This window comes from Marmota flaviventris, chromosome 4, assembly GCF_047511675.1.
Source record: "Marmota flaviventris isolate mMarFla1 chromosome 4, mMarFla1.hap1, whole genome shotgun sequence".
NCBI lineage: Eukaryota > Metazoa > Chordata > Mammalia > Rodentia > Sciuridae > Marmota > Marmota flaviventris.
The window spans coordinates 7,019,459-7,036,719 of NC_092501.1; the positions used below are offsets into that span (position 1 = coordinate 7,019,459).

The 17,261-nt window shown below is 51.6% G+C and overlaps 1 protein-coding gene across 4 annotated transcripts in view; it reads left to right on the plus strand.

Annotated features, from left to right (window-relative positions):
• Ctbp2 (C-terminal binding protein 2) overlaps nucleotides 1–15,332 on the plus strand; it is a 133,448-nt gene extending 118,116 nt beyond the window's left edge. For all 4 annotated transcript variants that reach the window (XM_027930258.2, XM_071610826.1, XM_071610825.1 and 1 more), the window contains 8 exons: nucleotides 6,646–6,800; nucleotides 6,976–7,120; nucleotides 8,201–8,407; nucleotides 11,247–11,461; nucleotides 11,855–11,985; nucleotides 12,501–12,628; nucleotides 12,985–13,102; nucleotides 14,863–15,332. In XM_027930258.2, the coding sequence (XP_027786059.1) occupies nucleotides 6,646–6,800; nucleotides 6,976–7,120; nucleotides 8,201–8,407; nucleotides 11,247–11,461; nucleotides 11,855–11,985; nucleotides 12,501–12,628; nucleotides 12,985–13,102; nucleotides 14,863–15,043 (1,280 nt within the window). In that variant the 3' untranslated portion in view covers nucleotides 15,044–15,332. The remainder of the gene's footprint in view (nucleotides 1–6,645; nucleotides 6,801–6,975; nucleotides 7,121–8,200; nucleotides 8,408–11,246; nucleotides 11,462–11,854; nucleotides 11,986–12,500; nucleotides 12,629–12,984; nucleotides 13,103–14,862) is intronic.
• Nucleotides 15,333–17,261: the final 1,929 nt, after the last annotated feature.

Genomic DNA, 17,261 nt, shown 5'->3' on the forward strand with positions numbered 1-17,261 from the left:
GCAAGCCTCTGGGGTTAGAGTGTGGCCCGGGCAGGAGCAGCAGGTGTGCATGGCTGATGGGTACACGGGGGTGGGGGAGTCTCTCGTGGTCCCTGCAGCCCACTCTGGTGCATCGCCTGCAGTGGAGGTGTCCTCAGGCCAGCCCTAGGGCAGACCTCCAGCTCATGCAAAGGCCAGACTTGGCAGCTTGATTGAGGACCAGCTTACTCGGGTCCCTCCATTGTCACCTCTGGCCCTGCCTGAGACTGATGAGGCCAGATCTCCTGAAGCCCTTCCCCCTGGTTACTGTGTTGACTGTAGTTCAAATGCCTCCCCGGGGGCCCCTGAGGGTGGGGTGTAGAGGGGGTGTGCATGTCCACACTGGAGGACAGCCTATCTTGGGAGCCTGTGTTGCAATCCACTTCCTGGTGCCTGGCGCGTAAGGGGCAGGTGGGCAGAATTGCAGAACTCTTTCCCACCAGGTTGTCTTCGCTGGAGAAAGGGTAGGCGATACCGGCGGTAGCTGAGCGTGTGCAGGTCATGGTCCCACCGCCATTGACTTCACCGGCGGGTTCGTTCATATTCAACCAGCTGCTCTTTCCCATTGCTTGCTGTTGGCCAGCCCCTGCCTGCCGGAGTGCCAGAGTCCGGCTGGCTGGGCAAAATAACCGGGGGGTGACGAGCAACTTGCGTAGACTGATACAGCAGGAGTGGGAGCCGTTTATTGTAGGACAGGAGCGGTATTTATACATTCCACACAGTTTATCTAATTAGCATAAACTAGATACATCAGTCAACCAATAAGGAATCTCCACACTTCATGGCTCGCTGGCGTTACTTCACAAACCACTCCCTCTGGCATTTTGCCAGGCGCCATCCAGACTTGTTTACAGACCCTAACATTTCTCTGGCAAAATGCCAGGTGCCATCCTGATTTGTTTACAGACTCTAACACCTGCCTTGCTCGGGCCTTGGCCAGGGTTGGGTTCACTGTTTCCTGCTGGGTGAGGTTGGCATGACGGGAGCATTCCTGAGATCCTCATAGCAGGGGGCTGTGCTCTCCCCACACACGTAGGGGCCCCAGGTGTTGTCATTCCCAGCTGTGGAATGGGGGTGTTAGAGGCCCACGAGGGAGGGCAACCTCTGAAACCAGCTCCGGGTGGCCTGAACCCTGTGCTTTGGGAACAGATCGTGGCTAATCTGGGAAAATGAGAAGAGGGGAGCACTTCTCAAAAAGTTGCATAAAAAATTTCAGACACTCTGTTGGATGGGGCCTTGGAGAAGGCTCTTCTGAGTCCACCCTGGGATGTGGCAACCCCTCCTGTCATTATGGAGGCGAGGGGGTGCGAATCCCATGCGCTGCAGCCTGCCCTGCAGGAGTTCCCACGCCCTCCAGCTTCTGAGTTGAGGTGGTCCTGACCTCCTGATTGCCCACTGCCTAGGACTATCTTCCGAGGAAATCCGCAGTAGCAAAGGGACGGTCTGCCTTGCTGTCTTCCATCTGGGGCTCATGGGCTCCCACTGCCCTGGCCTTGCTCTTGCCGAGTGTGTCCATTCGCTTTGTTGAGTAGCAGACCACTCCAGAATGCAGCTGCAAGACCAGCGCCCTGCGAGGGTGGGGAGTGGCCAGTGTCACAGGGAGAAGGGCCCCAAGGTATGTGGAGGTGGGAGTCCCGGCCACTACAGAAGAGCGCTTCAGGACAGTAGAGGCACCTGCTGTAAGGAGGTGGGGGAGAGCACCAGGCTGCTACTGAGCCCTCCTTCCTCCCCAAATGCCACCCTCTCGGCACTGTGGAAGGGAGTCGTAGGGTGTTTGAGGAGGTCGCAGGCCACCTGGAGCACCATTCTGCCTCTTCCTGAGCTCACCCCACTTCTGCCATGTGGCACCATCGACCTTCCCACTCTGTCCATCACAGAAAACAGCTGGGCTCCCTGGGCGTGGTGGGCAGATTTCAACTGGCCTGGCAGGGTGGTGCTGGAGTGTTGTTGGGTCCACGGGACTCTGAGGCCCAGAGTCCTGGCATAAGGAAGTGCTGGGTCATCGAGCGTGATGTCCACCGTGAAGGCAGAAATAGAAAGGCAGGCGAGCTGTGCACACCCGGCTGCCTGAGTCTGAGTGAGACAAGGGGACCTCACAAGTCCCAGGCAGCCTGCACAACTGAGTGACACCCTCCGGAAATAAACAGGCTGGGCATGTGGCTCCATAGCAGAGCATCCCTGGTTCAACCCCCAGTGCGCAGAACAAGGCCGAGCGTGGGTTTGCTTGGCGTGGTGGGCAGAGGCTCTGCGGAGCCTTCAGAGGTGTCAAATGAGACTTGCAAGGGGAGGGAACCAGAGAAGAATCCGAGCACATGACAAATCTGAAGGTTACTGAGTCTCCAAAATTAGGCCTGGCTTTGGCGCTCTCCCAGATCACCCGAGAGGCTTGGCAGGGACCTCCCTGGAGCGCACCTCTCCCCAACATTGCAGGAAAGCGCACCTGGCGGGTGAGAGGGCCAGTGGCAAGCACAGGGACATAAAGCTGATTCTGATGGCAGTGGCAGTTCTGCCTTAAAACAGCACCACACCCAGCAACAAGTGCTGTTGCAAGTCGCCCCCAAGCTGCCCTGGGTCTTTGTGGTGAGGGGTGGGAGCAGGGGCAGCCTGGGTCACTTTCCAGCACCTGTGCTGTGGTTCACATCCCAGGTCTGGTGTTCGGAAGTCCCACAAAGTGGATCGATGTGTCCGTGGGACAAAGGTAGGCCTCAGCTAGACAGCCAGGCCCCCTGCAACCTCCCTGTGCCAGGCTGCTCAGTGCCGAGTCCCAGGCGGAGCCTCTTTCCTGCCCGTGTATTGATCAGGCCCCGGCCTAGCCCGGTCCCGTGTCTGGTCTGTACTGTGAAACCCAGGCCTCTGAATTTCCCCCTTGCCATCCCCAGCTCAGGGTCTATGGGGCCTTCAGAGGTCGGGGTGCTGTACCTCACCAAGGAGGGTAAGTCCTGTTTGGCTGGATTAGAAGAAGAGGCTGTTGAATTAAGGAGCCTTACAAAATTTAGGGGAAACTTTGCTTAGGATGTTGGGGGACATGATTGGGCCCATGAGCCATGAAGGCTTCTGTAGGGTAGAAGTGGGGCCACTCTGAAGGTGGCGCAAGGCTGCGGCTGTCTCTTCTCTCTACCTTATTGTTCGAGGGGCGGGGGCTGTACCAACTGCCTCCTGTCACCCAGGCTACCTCACAAGGCTTGGCGCTGGCAAAGCATTTAATCTATGACAGCTTCTTGCTGGGTACATAGCACTCTGGATGGTACTGTTGGTCTCGGGATCTTTGTAAGAGGTGTTTGAGCCTCCTTTCTGGAAGAATCCAGGCCCCTCATCCAGAGCCAGCAGTCAAGGATAGCTCGGGGCCAGTATCCCCAAGAACTCTTGAGTTCCTTGAGCCCACCAATGCTCCCATCTGGGTTCTACCTACTAGACCATTCTCTGACTTGGAAAAATTGTTTTCATGAATTCAACTGCTTTGGCTGCTCCTTTTCCCCTGTGGGGCCCTTGGGGCACTTGGGTATGTCGCCAGCTTTGCCTTCACAGAACTGCAGCCTCCACTGCCATGTCAAACATTGCATTTGACCATTTTTTCCTTGCTATAATGAAACACCTGAGGCAGGCTAACTTTTTAAAGAAAAGATGCTTATTAAGCCTGAAAGTTTGGGAGGCTGAAAATCTACAGTGGGGCAGCCCCCTGGATCCAGCCTCTGGTGAAGACCAAACAGCAGATGGCATCACGGTGGAAGCATTTGCAAGAGCAGATGACAACATTGCAAAATAAGGAGCAGGAGAGGGAGGGGGCCGGGCTCACCCTCTTCATAACAACCTTCTGCAGAGAAGTAATGGATTCAGGCCCTTCCGGGGACTCTCCCTGGTGGACCTGTGGACCACCTGCTGCCCCCAGCTCTTCACATGCCGCATTGAGGACCACACTGTTGGTGCAAGAAGGCTTCGGAGGTGCACTCGGAACATGTCCAGACCGGACCATGGAGGCTGCCTTGCCTTGGGGGCGAACCTGAGATTCTCAATCCCTAAAACAACAAAGTCATGTCCTGGGGGCAGGCTGGCTCTTAACCTGCAAAGGACAGATACCAATTCGAACCATTTTTTAATGCGGCATTTTCTTTTCACTTTAACTCGCACAGTGACCAAGAACACAGGCCAACAGGCCTCAGGAATACCGCAGGGTGCCCTGCCTGGAGTCGCACACTGTGCTTCCGGTGACGCAGGAAATGCAGGCAGGAGGATCAGAAGAAGAAAGGGCTGGGGTGTAGCCCCGAGCTAGAGCACCCCTGGGTTCAATCCCAGAATGTAAACACAACGCCCAACAGCACCATGCATCATTGGGTGGCAGGATCCACCGCGGAGAGCGCGTCCCATTTGTCCTGAGTCCCACGCCAGACAGCTGAGTCTAGCCTGTCAGCCCATGTTCACTCTCCTAAAAGATGTTTTTTTTAATCTAACTATGGTGGCACCACAGCTCGATGGCCAGAAAGCCACCATTGTCCTCCATAGGGACGTTCGTGGGTGACTGGTCACTGTTCACAAACACCAGCGATGCTGTCTGCTGGTACCCTAAGTTCGTGTTAGTTACACACGACTTCAGCTCCAGCGGTTCCAGGCCTGAGGACGGGCAGCAGCTCCGCCTCGAGCTGCAGCACCGAGTGCTCCAAGAGTGTTCCTGAAGGGGAACGTGGACCGCCATTCAGAGGCCAGTAATTGACAACAGGGGAGTCGCTGGCCTCCCGTCCTGGGAAGGAAGGTGGTAAACCGCTGTTCGGCATGGAGGAGTGCCGGGCCTGTGGCCCCGCCTTGGCTTCATCATCCGGCTGGGAACAGGAGCAATGGCAGCATCATGAGGTCCTTGTCAGTGTTGGTGGTGTCAGTGGAAAAGGCTTAACAGCATCTAAGGACTCGGAGCCCTCGACCTGGTCCTGTTTTCAGACTCCTCATTGACCATGGTGCCTGGGACTCTCTTCCTCCAGATCCTTCTGGGACTCTCTTCCTCCAGATCCTTCTAGTGGTAGAGGGAACAGACCAGTCCCAGAGTCCTGGCGGGGATGTGTTCCGCTTGCTGTATTTGAACCTCACTCTGTCATGGGTCCATTACGTCCTAATATGTTAAAAATTGTTTGATTTGTGTAAAACATCAAAAAACGGGTAATACAAGAGGTCTGCTGGCTGGCAGCTTCTCTGGTACTGCGCGAGGCCCTCTAGGACCCTTGTCTCGGCTTCTGGCAAGACTGAGACGGCAGGTGGGGCAGGAGACTCTATTGAAGTCTGGGTTCCCCAGGGTGCAGTGGACAGGTTCTGTGGGTCAGAAACTATCCCTACGCTTTCCCTCACCCTCTGTGCTGGCTCTTCTGTGGCCTCCTCAGCAGCCCTGCACCTGGCTTCTCGGTCCGCTCTGCCTCACGCAGGACCCAGGGCACCCCTCTGCTCCCACCCACCACCTCTACTTAGCCTGAGGCTATGTCGGCACCAGAGAGCCCCTATGCTTCCCCGTTCCCTGCCTCATAATAAAGAACTTGCAGCTGGGGCCCAGGCATTGAACCTGGGTCAGGTAGCCCAAGGGTTGCAGGGAGCTGATCGCTAGGCAACCTGGAGTTTGTTACCTGGGTAACAGGTCTGCACTGACGCTGTGCATGGGCATCTTGAACGATGGTGCTCCGCCTCCCCAGATAGATCACATGACCCTGGGTCCTTGCCTTGTGCCTGGTGTCATTCTCCCCTGTGGCCCCTTTTTAATTAACAATTTGAACTTGTAATCATACACTCCGTCTGATAAACCGTCCTGCCAACGCCCCTGAAAGTCCGGCAAGGGAATGCTCACCCGCTTGGTCTGGACTCCTGCTCTGGCACCTGGGGGGACCTGGGGTGTCCATCCTGTCTGCATATCTGGGAGTAATGGCCACATGTCAGAGAGCTGGCGCAGGTCTTGCAGCCACCCTGCTGAGGGTCTAGAAACCACTGCATTGGTCTGCACAGAAGGGCCCTGCCCCCAAAATGGTTCTGCTTGCTCTGTGACCCTTCAGGAAGTTTGCTCTGAGTGCCAAGGGCCTCTTGCCTCACTCGTGCCCTTCCCACCACGGACTATGACTCCTCACTAGGTCAGGGAGAGGACTGAGACTGCCCTGGCCACCTGGTTCCATCGAGGGGTTCTCTGGGAGGTTCCTCAGGGCACAAGTCCTCAAGCACTCCCTCATCATTTTTGTTTTGAGGGGCACCTGGTAGCCATGCCCTTGGGGGCCCAAGGGTCTTGGGGCCTTTGGCTGTGGGCTGATGGTAGGCAGTTACCTTCAGAGTTCCTCTGCAAAGTGACAGCTGTAATGCAGGCACTCCTCAGTGGCTGTAGAGTTGGCTCCCCAGGGCTTCCCGTGAGCTCCTTGGGAGGTCTTGTCCTCACCCCACAGGCCAGGAGATGCTCCCTCTAGGCCTCAGGGGAAACGACTGTGTCCGGAGCCTGCTGGGTCCTCAAAACAGCCCTGCAGTGGTGTGAGGAGGAGCCCTGGTCCTAACCACATGTGGTCCTGCCTCATGTTCCTGCCCTGCCAGGCTCTGCTGCTTCCTACTGCCCTGGCCTGGGTCCCGAGGGGGACACTTGGGACCCTGTTTACCCACCACTCATCCGCTTCCTCCTCACAGGTATCCGCCCCCAGATCATGAACGGCCCCCTGCACCCCCGCCCCTTGGTGGCACTGCTGGACGGCAGAGACTGCACCGTGGAGATGCCCATCCTGAAGGACCTGGCCACTGTGGCCTTCTGCGATGCACAGTCCACTCAGGAGATCCACGAGAAGGTGGGCCACGCTGGTCCTGCGTCACTGTTGCTCTCAAGTCCCCACTACGGGCATCCCCAACATCCTTTGCCCTCTGCTGTGCCAGGTCACCGGCACGCTCCCAAACATTCATGTCTCTAGCTCATGATTTTGCTAAGGACTGGGACTCTGACCTGTGCTCCGCCTCCCTCTGCAGGTGTTAAATGAGGCCGTGGGCGCCATGATGTACCACACTATCACCCTCACCAGGGAAGACCTGGAGAAGTTCAAGGCCCTGCGGGTGATCGTGCGGATCGGCAGTGGCTATGACAACGTGGACATCAAGGCTGCCGGCGAGCTTGGTGAGTACATAGCTGGCCAGGGAGCCTCACCCAGGGTGGCTGGCTTCGAGGGAGTTTCTGATGTGACACCAGGACCCCTACCCCAAGAACGCACTGCAGCCTAAGGTCTGCAGGAACCCAAGACCAGAGGAGCCCATGTACCTCTGGAGAGGAAGGTGTGGAAGGCTCTGGGTCTCGGGTTTCTTCCATCTAGGGATGGAGCACATACTGTGGGAAGCAGGGCCTAGGTCAGTGCCAAAATAGGCAGCCCCTGCCCAGTCCATGACAGCAGAGAACACCAGAAGCAACAGGTGCTACCCAAAGACAGGCCCTCTGAGATGTGGCACCGCTGGGCACACGGGGCCCCATATTGTGAGGCTGCTAAAGGACACTTCCAAATGACTAGCATTGTAACCACCAACCTGGTCTGACAACCTAGTGGGCCAAGGGCCTGCCACCTAGCCCTCACCTCATCCCTGTTGGCAAGGTACCAGAGGGCCTCTGGTGCTCCAGGATGGCCAGCCATATGTGCACAGTGCCTCTTGGTCGGCGGGGCTCCATGCCTGAGCTGGAGCACCCCACACGACTGACACTTGTGCCCATGCATTTCCACTAGTGAAGCCCTGGTGGGCCCCCCTGACTTGCACCGAGAACAGCATCCTGGGCCACAGTGCAGCCTTGGCAGAGGGAGCCAGGCCTGAGTGCTGTGCGGCCCTCGAGGCTGCTCCACAGGCGAGGTCCGAGGAAGAGGCACAAGATGGTCCTTCCCCACATCCTGCCTAGCAGTGGCTCAGCAAAAGGAAAAGGGGCCACCCCAGATTCCAGTTTCCCTCCAGGGTCCTCAGAAGTGGCAGCTTCACACATCTCTGCACCCCTAGCATTTGCCTACAACCACAGCCGCCCCATGAGCCCAGCTTCTGAGCCATCTCTGTGGCAGCACAGAAGCTCAGGAGGATGGGAGGCTCCAGAAATAAGTTTAAAGAAGCCTAACCTCCCTGTTGTGTGCAGAAACCTGCGCTCTCAGCAGGGTGGGCTGGGAGCCCTGGGACCTATAGAACCTAGGGTTTTCTCACCTCTGGGCCTTGCCTTTGTCCTTTTCAGGGATCGCTGTGTGCAACATCCCATCTGCAGCTGTGGAAGAGACGGCCGATTCCACCATCTGCCACATCCTCAACCTATACCGCCGCAACACGTGGCTGTACCAGGCCCTGCGGGAAGGCACGCGGGTACAGAGTGTGGAACAGATCCGCGAGGTGGCCTCAGGAGCGGCACGAATCCGTGGGGAGACACTGGGCCTCATCGGCTTCGGTATGTGCCCAACATGCAGCTGGCTTGCCCCCAAGGAGCCGGGGATGTCCTGTCTCCAAGAGTTCGCGTTCACAATGATAGCCAGGGAGCAGCGTTTGCCAAAGGAGGGCAGGGCCAGTGCCTGGCTACCACCAATTTGCAGGGGGTGAGAGGACTGGGTCAGAAGCAAAACGGGGACCCTCAGAGGTAACATCTGAACTTGTAAGCCAAGGTTTGTGCTGCTGCTCAGGATGACAAAGATAGCATTTTCTACTGTTGGGCTGCAGGACAACTAGGCATCTGAACTTTCCCTGAGGCCAGGGGCAGGGTGGGGAGGATACACCTGGCACATTTATGGGCAATAAGCAGTTTGGTGGTTGAGTGGTGGCCTGGGCTCTGTGGGTCTTGAATGTTAGACTGAGGTAGCAGCTAGATGTCATTGGAAGATTGAAGCCAGAGGGTGGCGCAGACTATCCATCAGCCTGGAAGCTCCCTTCAGAGGAGCTGGAAGCATCTTCCTAGACCTCACTGCTGTCATGGAGACCAGCAAGCAGCTGCTGGGAGGGTCTCTGGCAGATATAGTAGGGGGCAGCCAGATGCTATGCTGTTGTCCATTTGGGGGCTAAAATAGGGACACACCCCATCCCAGCTCATGGTGCCTCAGCCGTCCCCCAAATCACAGCCCCAACATGTGCCAGCTCATAACCTTGAGTTTTCCTGACCTGTGAATAGAAATGGGGTGGGATGCACCTCTTGAGGAGGGATAGGGAATGTTCCCCAATCGCTGAGCCTTCAGCTCACGCTCCATGTCTCTAGAGAGTTGGCTTAGTGTCTGACAACCCAAGTGCCCTCTTGCCCCACAAGCCTCTCTGGGGATCTGGTAGCTAAATTGAGGCGGAAGTTGCTGGATGCTTTAAGAACCTCATCAGTTCCTAAGCCCCTCCTGTGGCCTGGTGTAGTCTCTGGCAAGGCTGGGACCCCCTTGCTGGGGTCATTTCTTTGGACATGTGCCCTTGTCTTCCCATTTCTAAAGGCCCTGGGAGCCCTCTTAGTATACCAAGGCCACCCTCTTGGCTTCAGCCCTGCTTTCTCCTGACCGTAGGTAGCTACTGCCATCTTCCTGGATCCCACACACAAACTGTCATCGTCTCTCTGTAGCCTTCCAGCAACTAGCAGGGACAGAGGAAGGCACAGTTGTGGGCTGCCCAGTCACTGGTGCAGCCACCTGTGAGGGACCAAAGGACTGAGCCTGGGAGTATCCACAGCAGTCCACAAAGCCCCACTCACGCTGCCGATCAGAGGAGGCCGATGGTGGCTACTCTGGTGAGGGTTCCCTGAAGGCAGCACACATTCACAACAAACTGAAGGAAAAGGCAACTACTGGTAGCATGCTCTAAATTATAAAAAGGAAAAAAAAAAATTAAACAAGAGGCCCAGGCACTTGGCTTCTTTCCTATAAGGACTAGTTTTGATAATTAGGTCTTTCATCAGAAAATCTCACAGAAAAAGTAGAAGCTGGTGAATCCGTGGGTGTTTGTGAATGTATGAAAAACAAAACTGCTGAGAACTAACACCCAGCCCCCTTCTGTTTAAATGTGGACTTGGCACTTGGGCTGCTTTTCCACCAGCTCCTAGACAGAGCCACAGTCTCAGATCAAAATATGCAGGAGTCAGGAGGGTGGCTAAGGATGGCCATCGTGGGAGAAGGAGATATTATCCTGTTGAACATGGACTCCCACCAACCACACAATGGGGTCACTAACCCCGCGTTTTAAGTGTGGCCAAGAGAGGGTTCTTCTGGCACAGGTGCTACACTTCCCAGTACCTTGGCACAGTCCTGCTCTTCTACCCCAGTCACTGTGTCCACATGGTAACGTGAAGAGGTTATGGCTTGCTAGATTATGTCGCACTGATTACATGCAGCTGTCCATCTTGATCAGAATGACTTTATGAAACTTTTGCCTCCAAACCACGGCCGTGTCCCAGTTAGATGGAGCTGTAGCAAGAGGGAGACTTCTACCAGCAAGTTGTCCCTCAAACACCGGCTTCCTGTTTGGAAATGTAGGTCTTCCCTTGCTTTTTCCCTGCCTGCATATTTGAAAAAAGTGTTTTAAATTTTATCATCACTCTAAGCCCTAAGCATCCCTCATCCCATTTTATTTTCAAGCTGAAAACTGTTCTGGGAAGCAGAGGCTGTGTTGAGGGGTCTACAGGTTTGTCAAATCATGGCCACCAGGGAGCAGGGGATACTCTCTTGCCTGTTATGTGACAGTCTCAGACTCCATGCTGGAGCCAGACATGAGGCTCTGCTGCAGGACAGGGCCAGGCCTGGCAGACACACACCCTGCCTCAGAGTGAGTTCAGCCAATTTGTAGGCTCAAGGTGGACAGTAATGGTCAGTTTTGACCCTTGTACTCCTGGTAGAAGCAAATCCAAAGGCAATTAGTCTGGGGAACAAATGTTCCCTGAAAGATATTGAGAGCAATAAAGTAATGATGATAATGAGAAGCCTGCTGTGCCAGTAAGTGGAGAGTAAGTGATGGGTGGGTCCTTAGAACATTTAATTGGGTATAGATTTGAAAATGTCCTTTAAAAAATTCCTACTGTGTGGCAAATATAAGCAACAAGCACTATGGCCTTGACCAAGGACACCCATCCCCACTTTGACCCCATTGGCCTCTGGGGCATAATGCTGGCTCAGATACCACTATGTCTTGGGTGCAGTCCTCTTGTCATCTGCTGCTAGTAAGGATGGTGACCTCAGGCTTAAGAAGTAATGAGCAGCGGGTTGGGACAGCACAGGGCAGCACACAGTGCCCCCAGGAGATCTCACTCACCTGGACCTTCTGTCTCTGCACAGGTCGCACGGGGCAAGCGGTTGCTGTTCGAGCCAAGGCCTTTGGATTCAGCGTCATATTTTATGACCCCTACTTGCAGGATGGGATCGAGCGGTCCCTGGGCGTGCAGAGGGTCTACACCCTACAGGACTTGCTGTATCAGAGCGACTGTGTCTCCTTGCACTGCAATCTCAATGAACATAACCACCACCTCATCAATGACTTTACTATAAAGCAGGTAATTTCAAAGCAGACATCCTCAGACCCTGGACACTTCTGTCCAAAGGTAGTGGCACCTCCCTTGGGCAAAGAGGGAATGGGAAATGATTCTTAGACACATGGTGAACCCACGAAGAAGAGTCCCTGGGACAAATCCATGCTTGGGGTGGCGGGAACATGGGGTGGTCCAGAGCTAGCCCAGGGCCCAGCTGGTCCCCCACCACTCTTCAGGCAGGTGAGTAACCACACATCCAACCTCCTGTCAGTATCAACAGAAACTGACCCCTGGCCCTCATCTATCACCAAGACCTCCCATTCCCATCCTTTAGCTGCAGCTCTTATTAAACCCGAATTCTAGAACCTGCAGCAGCAGCGGCAGCAATATATAACTAGCTTCTCTTTGCTCCCACAGATGAGGCAAGGGGCATTCCTTGTTAATGCAGCCCGCGGTGGCCTGGTGGACGAGAAGGCCTTGGCACAGGCCCTTAAGGAGGGCAGGATACGAGGGGCAGCCCTTGATGTGCATGAATCGGAGCCCTTTAGGTGGGTGTGTGTCCAGCCTGACTCTAACGTCCTGCCAGGAGTGTGGAGGACCCAGACCTGACCCTCTACACTTTAAATCTGAGGCACTTTACTAGGCAAGATTTTTGGGGGTAGGACATTCTGCAGATGAAGATTATAGTCTTTCTTCTGAAGACTGCGATGTTCTTGTTTGTTTAGCCAAAAGATCCCCCAAAGGTCATCAGAGAAGGGAGAGTCGAACACAATATGGTGGTTTGGAGCTGTAGACAGCAGTCACTTCTCTGCGGGCATATTCCTTCTGATTAGAGGAAGGCAACTCTGAATAGAATTGGCCTTTCTTTTTCTGTCTGATCCTCCTGTTCTTATAGTTAGGGGCTAGGATTCTATAACATTCCCCAATGAAATACAGCACAGAACACACCCACTCCACAGAGCCCCCCAGCTTGTCCATGTGGCCCAGAGTTCCCAGCTGACAAGTACTACGGTCACCAGGTCTTAACTTTTCCCATTTATTGAATGCCTTTGCATTTGTCTAGCTTTGCTCAGGGTCCTTTGAAAGATGCACCAAATCTCATCTGTACCCCCCACACGGCCTGGTATAGTGAACAAGCATCACTTGAGATGAGAGAGGCAGCTGCCACAGAGATCCGCCGAGCAATCACAGGTGAGCCCTCCATACCTCCAAGCCAGCTGCAGCCCAGCTGGTGGAAAGGAGAAAACAGCCACACAGCGGAGCTCCCCAAGGGCTACAGGTGGCTACAGAATGAGTTGTTATAGTCAATAAATTGTGTGTGAATTGGGCTCAAATTCTGAAGTAAATTTCAGAGGAAATCCCTTCCCTCTAGCCTCAGCCACTGTACTTGTTACAAACTGAAGAGGGCGACCCCCAGAGATGGGCGGGAGGTTCATTTTCTTTTCCAGCTGAAGGCTCTCTGCACCATAAGCCTCCAAGTAATATTGAACTCACTGTGACTGCACTCTTTGCACATGAATGATTAATTTTAACCCTCTTATCTCTAGGTCGCATCCCAGAAAGCTTAAGAAACTGTGTCAACAAGGAATTCTTTGTCACATCAGCTCCTTGGTCAGTAATAGACCAGCAAGCAATTCATCCTGAGCTCAATGGTGCCACATACAGGTGAGAAGAGAAACTGAATTTGTCTTGAACTACTAGCATTGTGCCCTTGGGGACAAAAGGAGGCAAGAAAAGCCCAAACTTGCAGTGATTTTTGGTAATAAAGAAAAATCAGCCTTTTATTGGGAATTGTGTACATTATCCTCACTTTTGATGCCAAATCCCATAGAATAAACACAACTTGAAGGAAACAGTCACTCAAACTGGTATGACCACCATGCCAGGAATCTCCTTCTCCTGAAGCCACTGTAAAATCTGTTTCTAGAAGAAAGACTGTCAAGGGGAAAGGCCTGTTTATTCTTGCAAAAGAATGTGAAAATCAACTAGGGACAATGGCCTTTTCTACACACACAATCAATAATAGGTGCATGGCTGTAATCCCAGTGACCTGGGACACTGAGGTAGTATCACAAGTTTAAGGTCAGCTTCAGTAACTTTCAAAAATGGCCAGTGATATAGCAAGTCAAGTGTCCCTGGGTCATATCCCCAGAAAGGGGGTAGGGGGAAAATGCACACAGTTTGAATAAACAGTGTGACTACTGGGGGTGGACAGAAATGGGCTCCCTGAAGAGAGCAGTAATGTCCTGTCTTCTGTCCCCTTCCCCACCCTAATTACTGCTGGGTTTCAGCAAAATGAAAGAACACAGGAGGAGCTCCAGCCTTGCTCTAACCTGGGACCTCCCACCCTTGGCAGCACTTGCATTTATGGCCAAATAATTCTCTTGGAGACATTCTGTGCATCCCAAGGTGGTCAGGAGCCTCCCGGGCCTTTACTCAATAACCATCAGGAGCCCCTCCTCTATGAAAGTCTCTCCAGACATTGCTGCTTGTAGCTACTTCCAGGTCACATGGCTCTGTCTCCACTCTGCCTCATAAGCACTTTGAAGTGTCACGTCACCGCTTATGCCCATCTCTGAACCAGAATCAAATTCACTCCTGTTGGTGGCTCACCCTAGGGATTCCTTAGCAGTTTAACTGTGGCAACCAGGGCCTGACAGCTTGGTGAGCGGACACTCGTTCTGAAGCACCTATTTATCCCCTTTAAATATATTGTCACCTTGAGCCTAAGAACTGTGTGTCCTGCCTGCAATGTAACGTGAGCCCATATCTTGGCATGCATAAAATGGCAGGAGTTAGCTAAACAGCAGGTTACCAGTTTGCTGCTGTTGTCCCAGTTCACAAGAGCAGCAACTTGAGAGTATGTGCCACTAATAAAATGACCAGTGGCTTCCAAACCACAAATTTCTCAGTTTTGGAGGCTGTCAGGACAAGGTGCCAGCAAGCTTGGGTTCTGGTGAGAGTTACCAGCTTCTCTCCATGTCCATTCATAAGGGAGCTGACTGGGGTACTTATCTGACTCATGAGAAGTCTTCCCAAAGGTTCTTAAATCCTAATCTCTAATCCTTGGGGATTAGAATTTGAACAGAAGGCTTGGGAAAAGAAACAGTCAATATTAACAGTCACACTTGATTTTTCCGATAGTACTTCACAATCTGTTGGCAAATCACAAAATCAACCCACCTAGTGAACACTTTCCTAAGTCAGCCAGAAAATTCAGAGCCTGTTGGGTCACAGCATGGATAGGTATTTGCCCATAAAAGTCTTTGGCAAAAAGCCACAAAATTAAAGGTCTAATGTTGTGATTATCCCTAGGGGTGGATTGGGGGGAATAGAGGATAACAAATTTCCTGTAATACCTGAAGGGCCAAGAGCTTTTAGGCACTCTGCTCACTCACAAGGCCCCTTTTCCATGTGCTCCTTAGGTATCCGCCGGGCATAGTAGGCGTGGCTCCGGGAGGACTTCCTGCAGCCATGGAAGGGATCATACCTGGAGGCATCCCAGTGACTCACAACCTCCCCACGGTGGCACACCCTTCCCAAGCTCCCTCTCCCAACCAGCCTACAAAACATGGGGACAATCGAGAGCACCCCAACGAGCAATAGCAGAGAATGCTGAAAGGTAATCATTCAGATAAACTTGGGACCAAGAGACAGTGAAAATGGATGAACTAAGAGAAGGAATTTGACAGTCTTTTTAACTGACCCTGGACATATGCATCGTTGGTGTTGCAGTGTTAAAAGCTACAAGAGCTAGAAAACTGAAGATGTCGTCTGCTTCCGGAAGCGCTGAAAGAATAGGACGTGATTTATTAACGACCAACTTCTGTTATTGTGTGTTAAGTTTTCCATCTGTGCATCAAATCACAAAGAATAAATAGAGCTTTTTCCTTTATCAGTTCCTTGGGCACAGCAGGTCCTGAGCACCTTGCTCTAGAATGTTGCATCAAGAGTTCCAAACATCAAAATAAAAAAATATTAAGAGGAAATCCCCATCTTATGACTCTAGTCCCTTTGGTCTACAGGGGCTTGTTACCTCTTTTTGCTAATAGGAAGACAAAATTGCTACAAAAATGGGGAAAAAACTGTTTGCCTGTGTTAGACACCTGCACGCATAGGATTGAAGACAGTACAGGCTCCTGTACAGAAGTGTCTCCCTCACAGCTGAACTGCATACCGAGCAGGCAAGTTGGTTGTAAGTTCAGTTGTACCCTCTGATGATGCAAAAAAGAAAAAAAAAAGAAAAAAGTATTAAGTTTCACAAGCTGTTTGTACTCAAATATATTTTCTCAGTTTCAGATCCTCAGCTATTTTATTGAGTGGAAAGTCTTGAACTGCTAAGGGTTCAAGAATAATGTTGCATTTCCTTATGTCTCAGGAAACACTTTTTATGGTAACTTGTCAGATTGTCTATGAACAAACCCACTTTTTTAGACATTGATAAATTCTTTTCTTCACGTGATATTTTATACAAGAACACTTCAGATGTGTTATTAGATGTGACTGATTTTAACAAATCCTATTAGATTTGTATCAACTAGTTACATGTTCTATTCATAGTCTTTTGTGAATCATTGCCTTTTTGTTTAAAAAGATGGCCTATTTTGAGCCTTTGTATAGGTACATTCCTGTTTTTGTGACAAAAGAAAAACTTTAACCTGTCCCAAAAGGAAAAATGGCTATCAGAAGTATGTTTTGTTTTAGTGTGAGTTACCGTTACTGTACTTGTTTATTGTAAAAGGTGGACATTTAGCGTTCAGTGCAGTTTTCAATAAAAAGTAATTAAAATTTCTGCTAAGCTCTGAAATTCAAGTACATCTCACCAATGTAAAAGTTCTCTACTTGAGATGTTTAGAGGTAACTGCATTGTTCGCCAATTCCCAACTCTGTTACTCCAAGGTTCTACCTACCTATTCCATTACCAGATTCAAATGCTGACAATTACCTCATGTTCTACAGCATTTACCCAATAGAGCAAGACCTCACACAAGCCCATCACTGCTAAATCATCTAACCCTTTAAGATGCAACACTGCACTGGAACGAAGTCAATTCCAGAAAAAAGCTGTTGAAGAAATTCAGTCTTAATCGACCCAAAAATAGAACTGGTTCACACATGCCAATGACATAAGAACTGATTTACAAAGAAGTATTACTCTGAGAACCATATAGTTCGTTTAACTAATATGTTATTTAAAATATGATATGAAGGCCCACAATTCCAAGGTCAAACTCCCTCTGAGCATTTTCTTATCCTTCTCTTCTGGTTAGAGAACTGTTTTTGCTGTGCTCTGCTCAAACGCAGGGTCTCACAAATGCTAGGTAAGCGCTCTACCACTGAACCATAAGTCACAACCCACAACATCCTGTGGTAAGGCATCACCCTCCCTGGCCTCCTTCTCTTATCACTCAGGTAGGCAACCCCATCCCTACTCTGCTGTGAAACTACCTTAAACTCCCATGGGAGACAGTTACTTGACCTATTGTCTTGGGAAGCTATCTTTATAACCACTTACCAAACAGATGTTGAAATGCACAAAAAGACCCCAACCATTTGTGCACAAAAGTTATTTTACCTTCACATGTTCAGAATGGGATGGGATGAGACTACAAGTCAAATAGAAAAAGGCAGGTGAATCCGTGGTGTGCGTGGGTTTTGTTTAATTAGATTTCAGTTGCTGAGACAGTTCTTTGGAAATTATTATATATATAATTGAATCCAAAGAAGAACAACAAGAATAGAAGACACCATACTGATTTTACCCTAGGAAAAAAAACCATGAAGTTAAGTCCACACAATTCAGGCATTATTATTCACAGTCAAC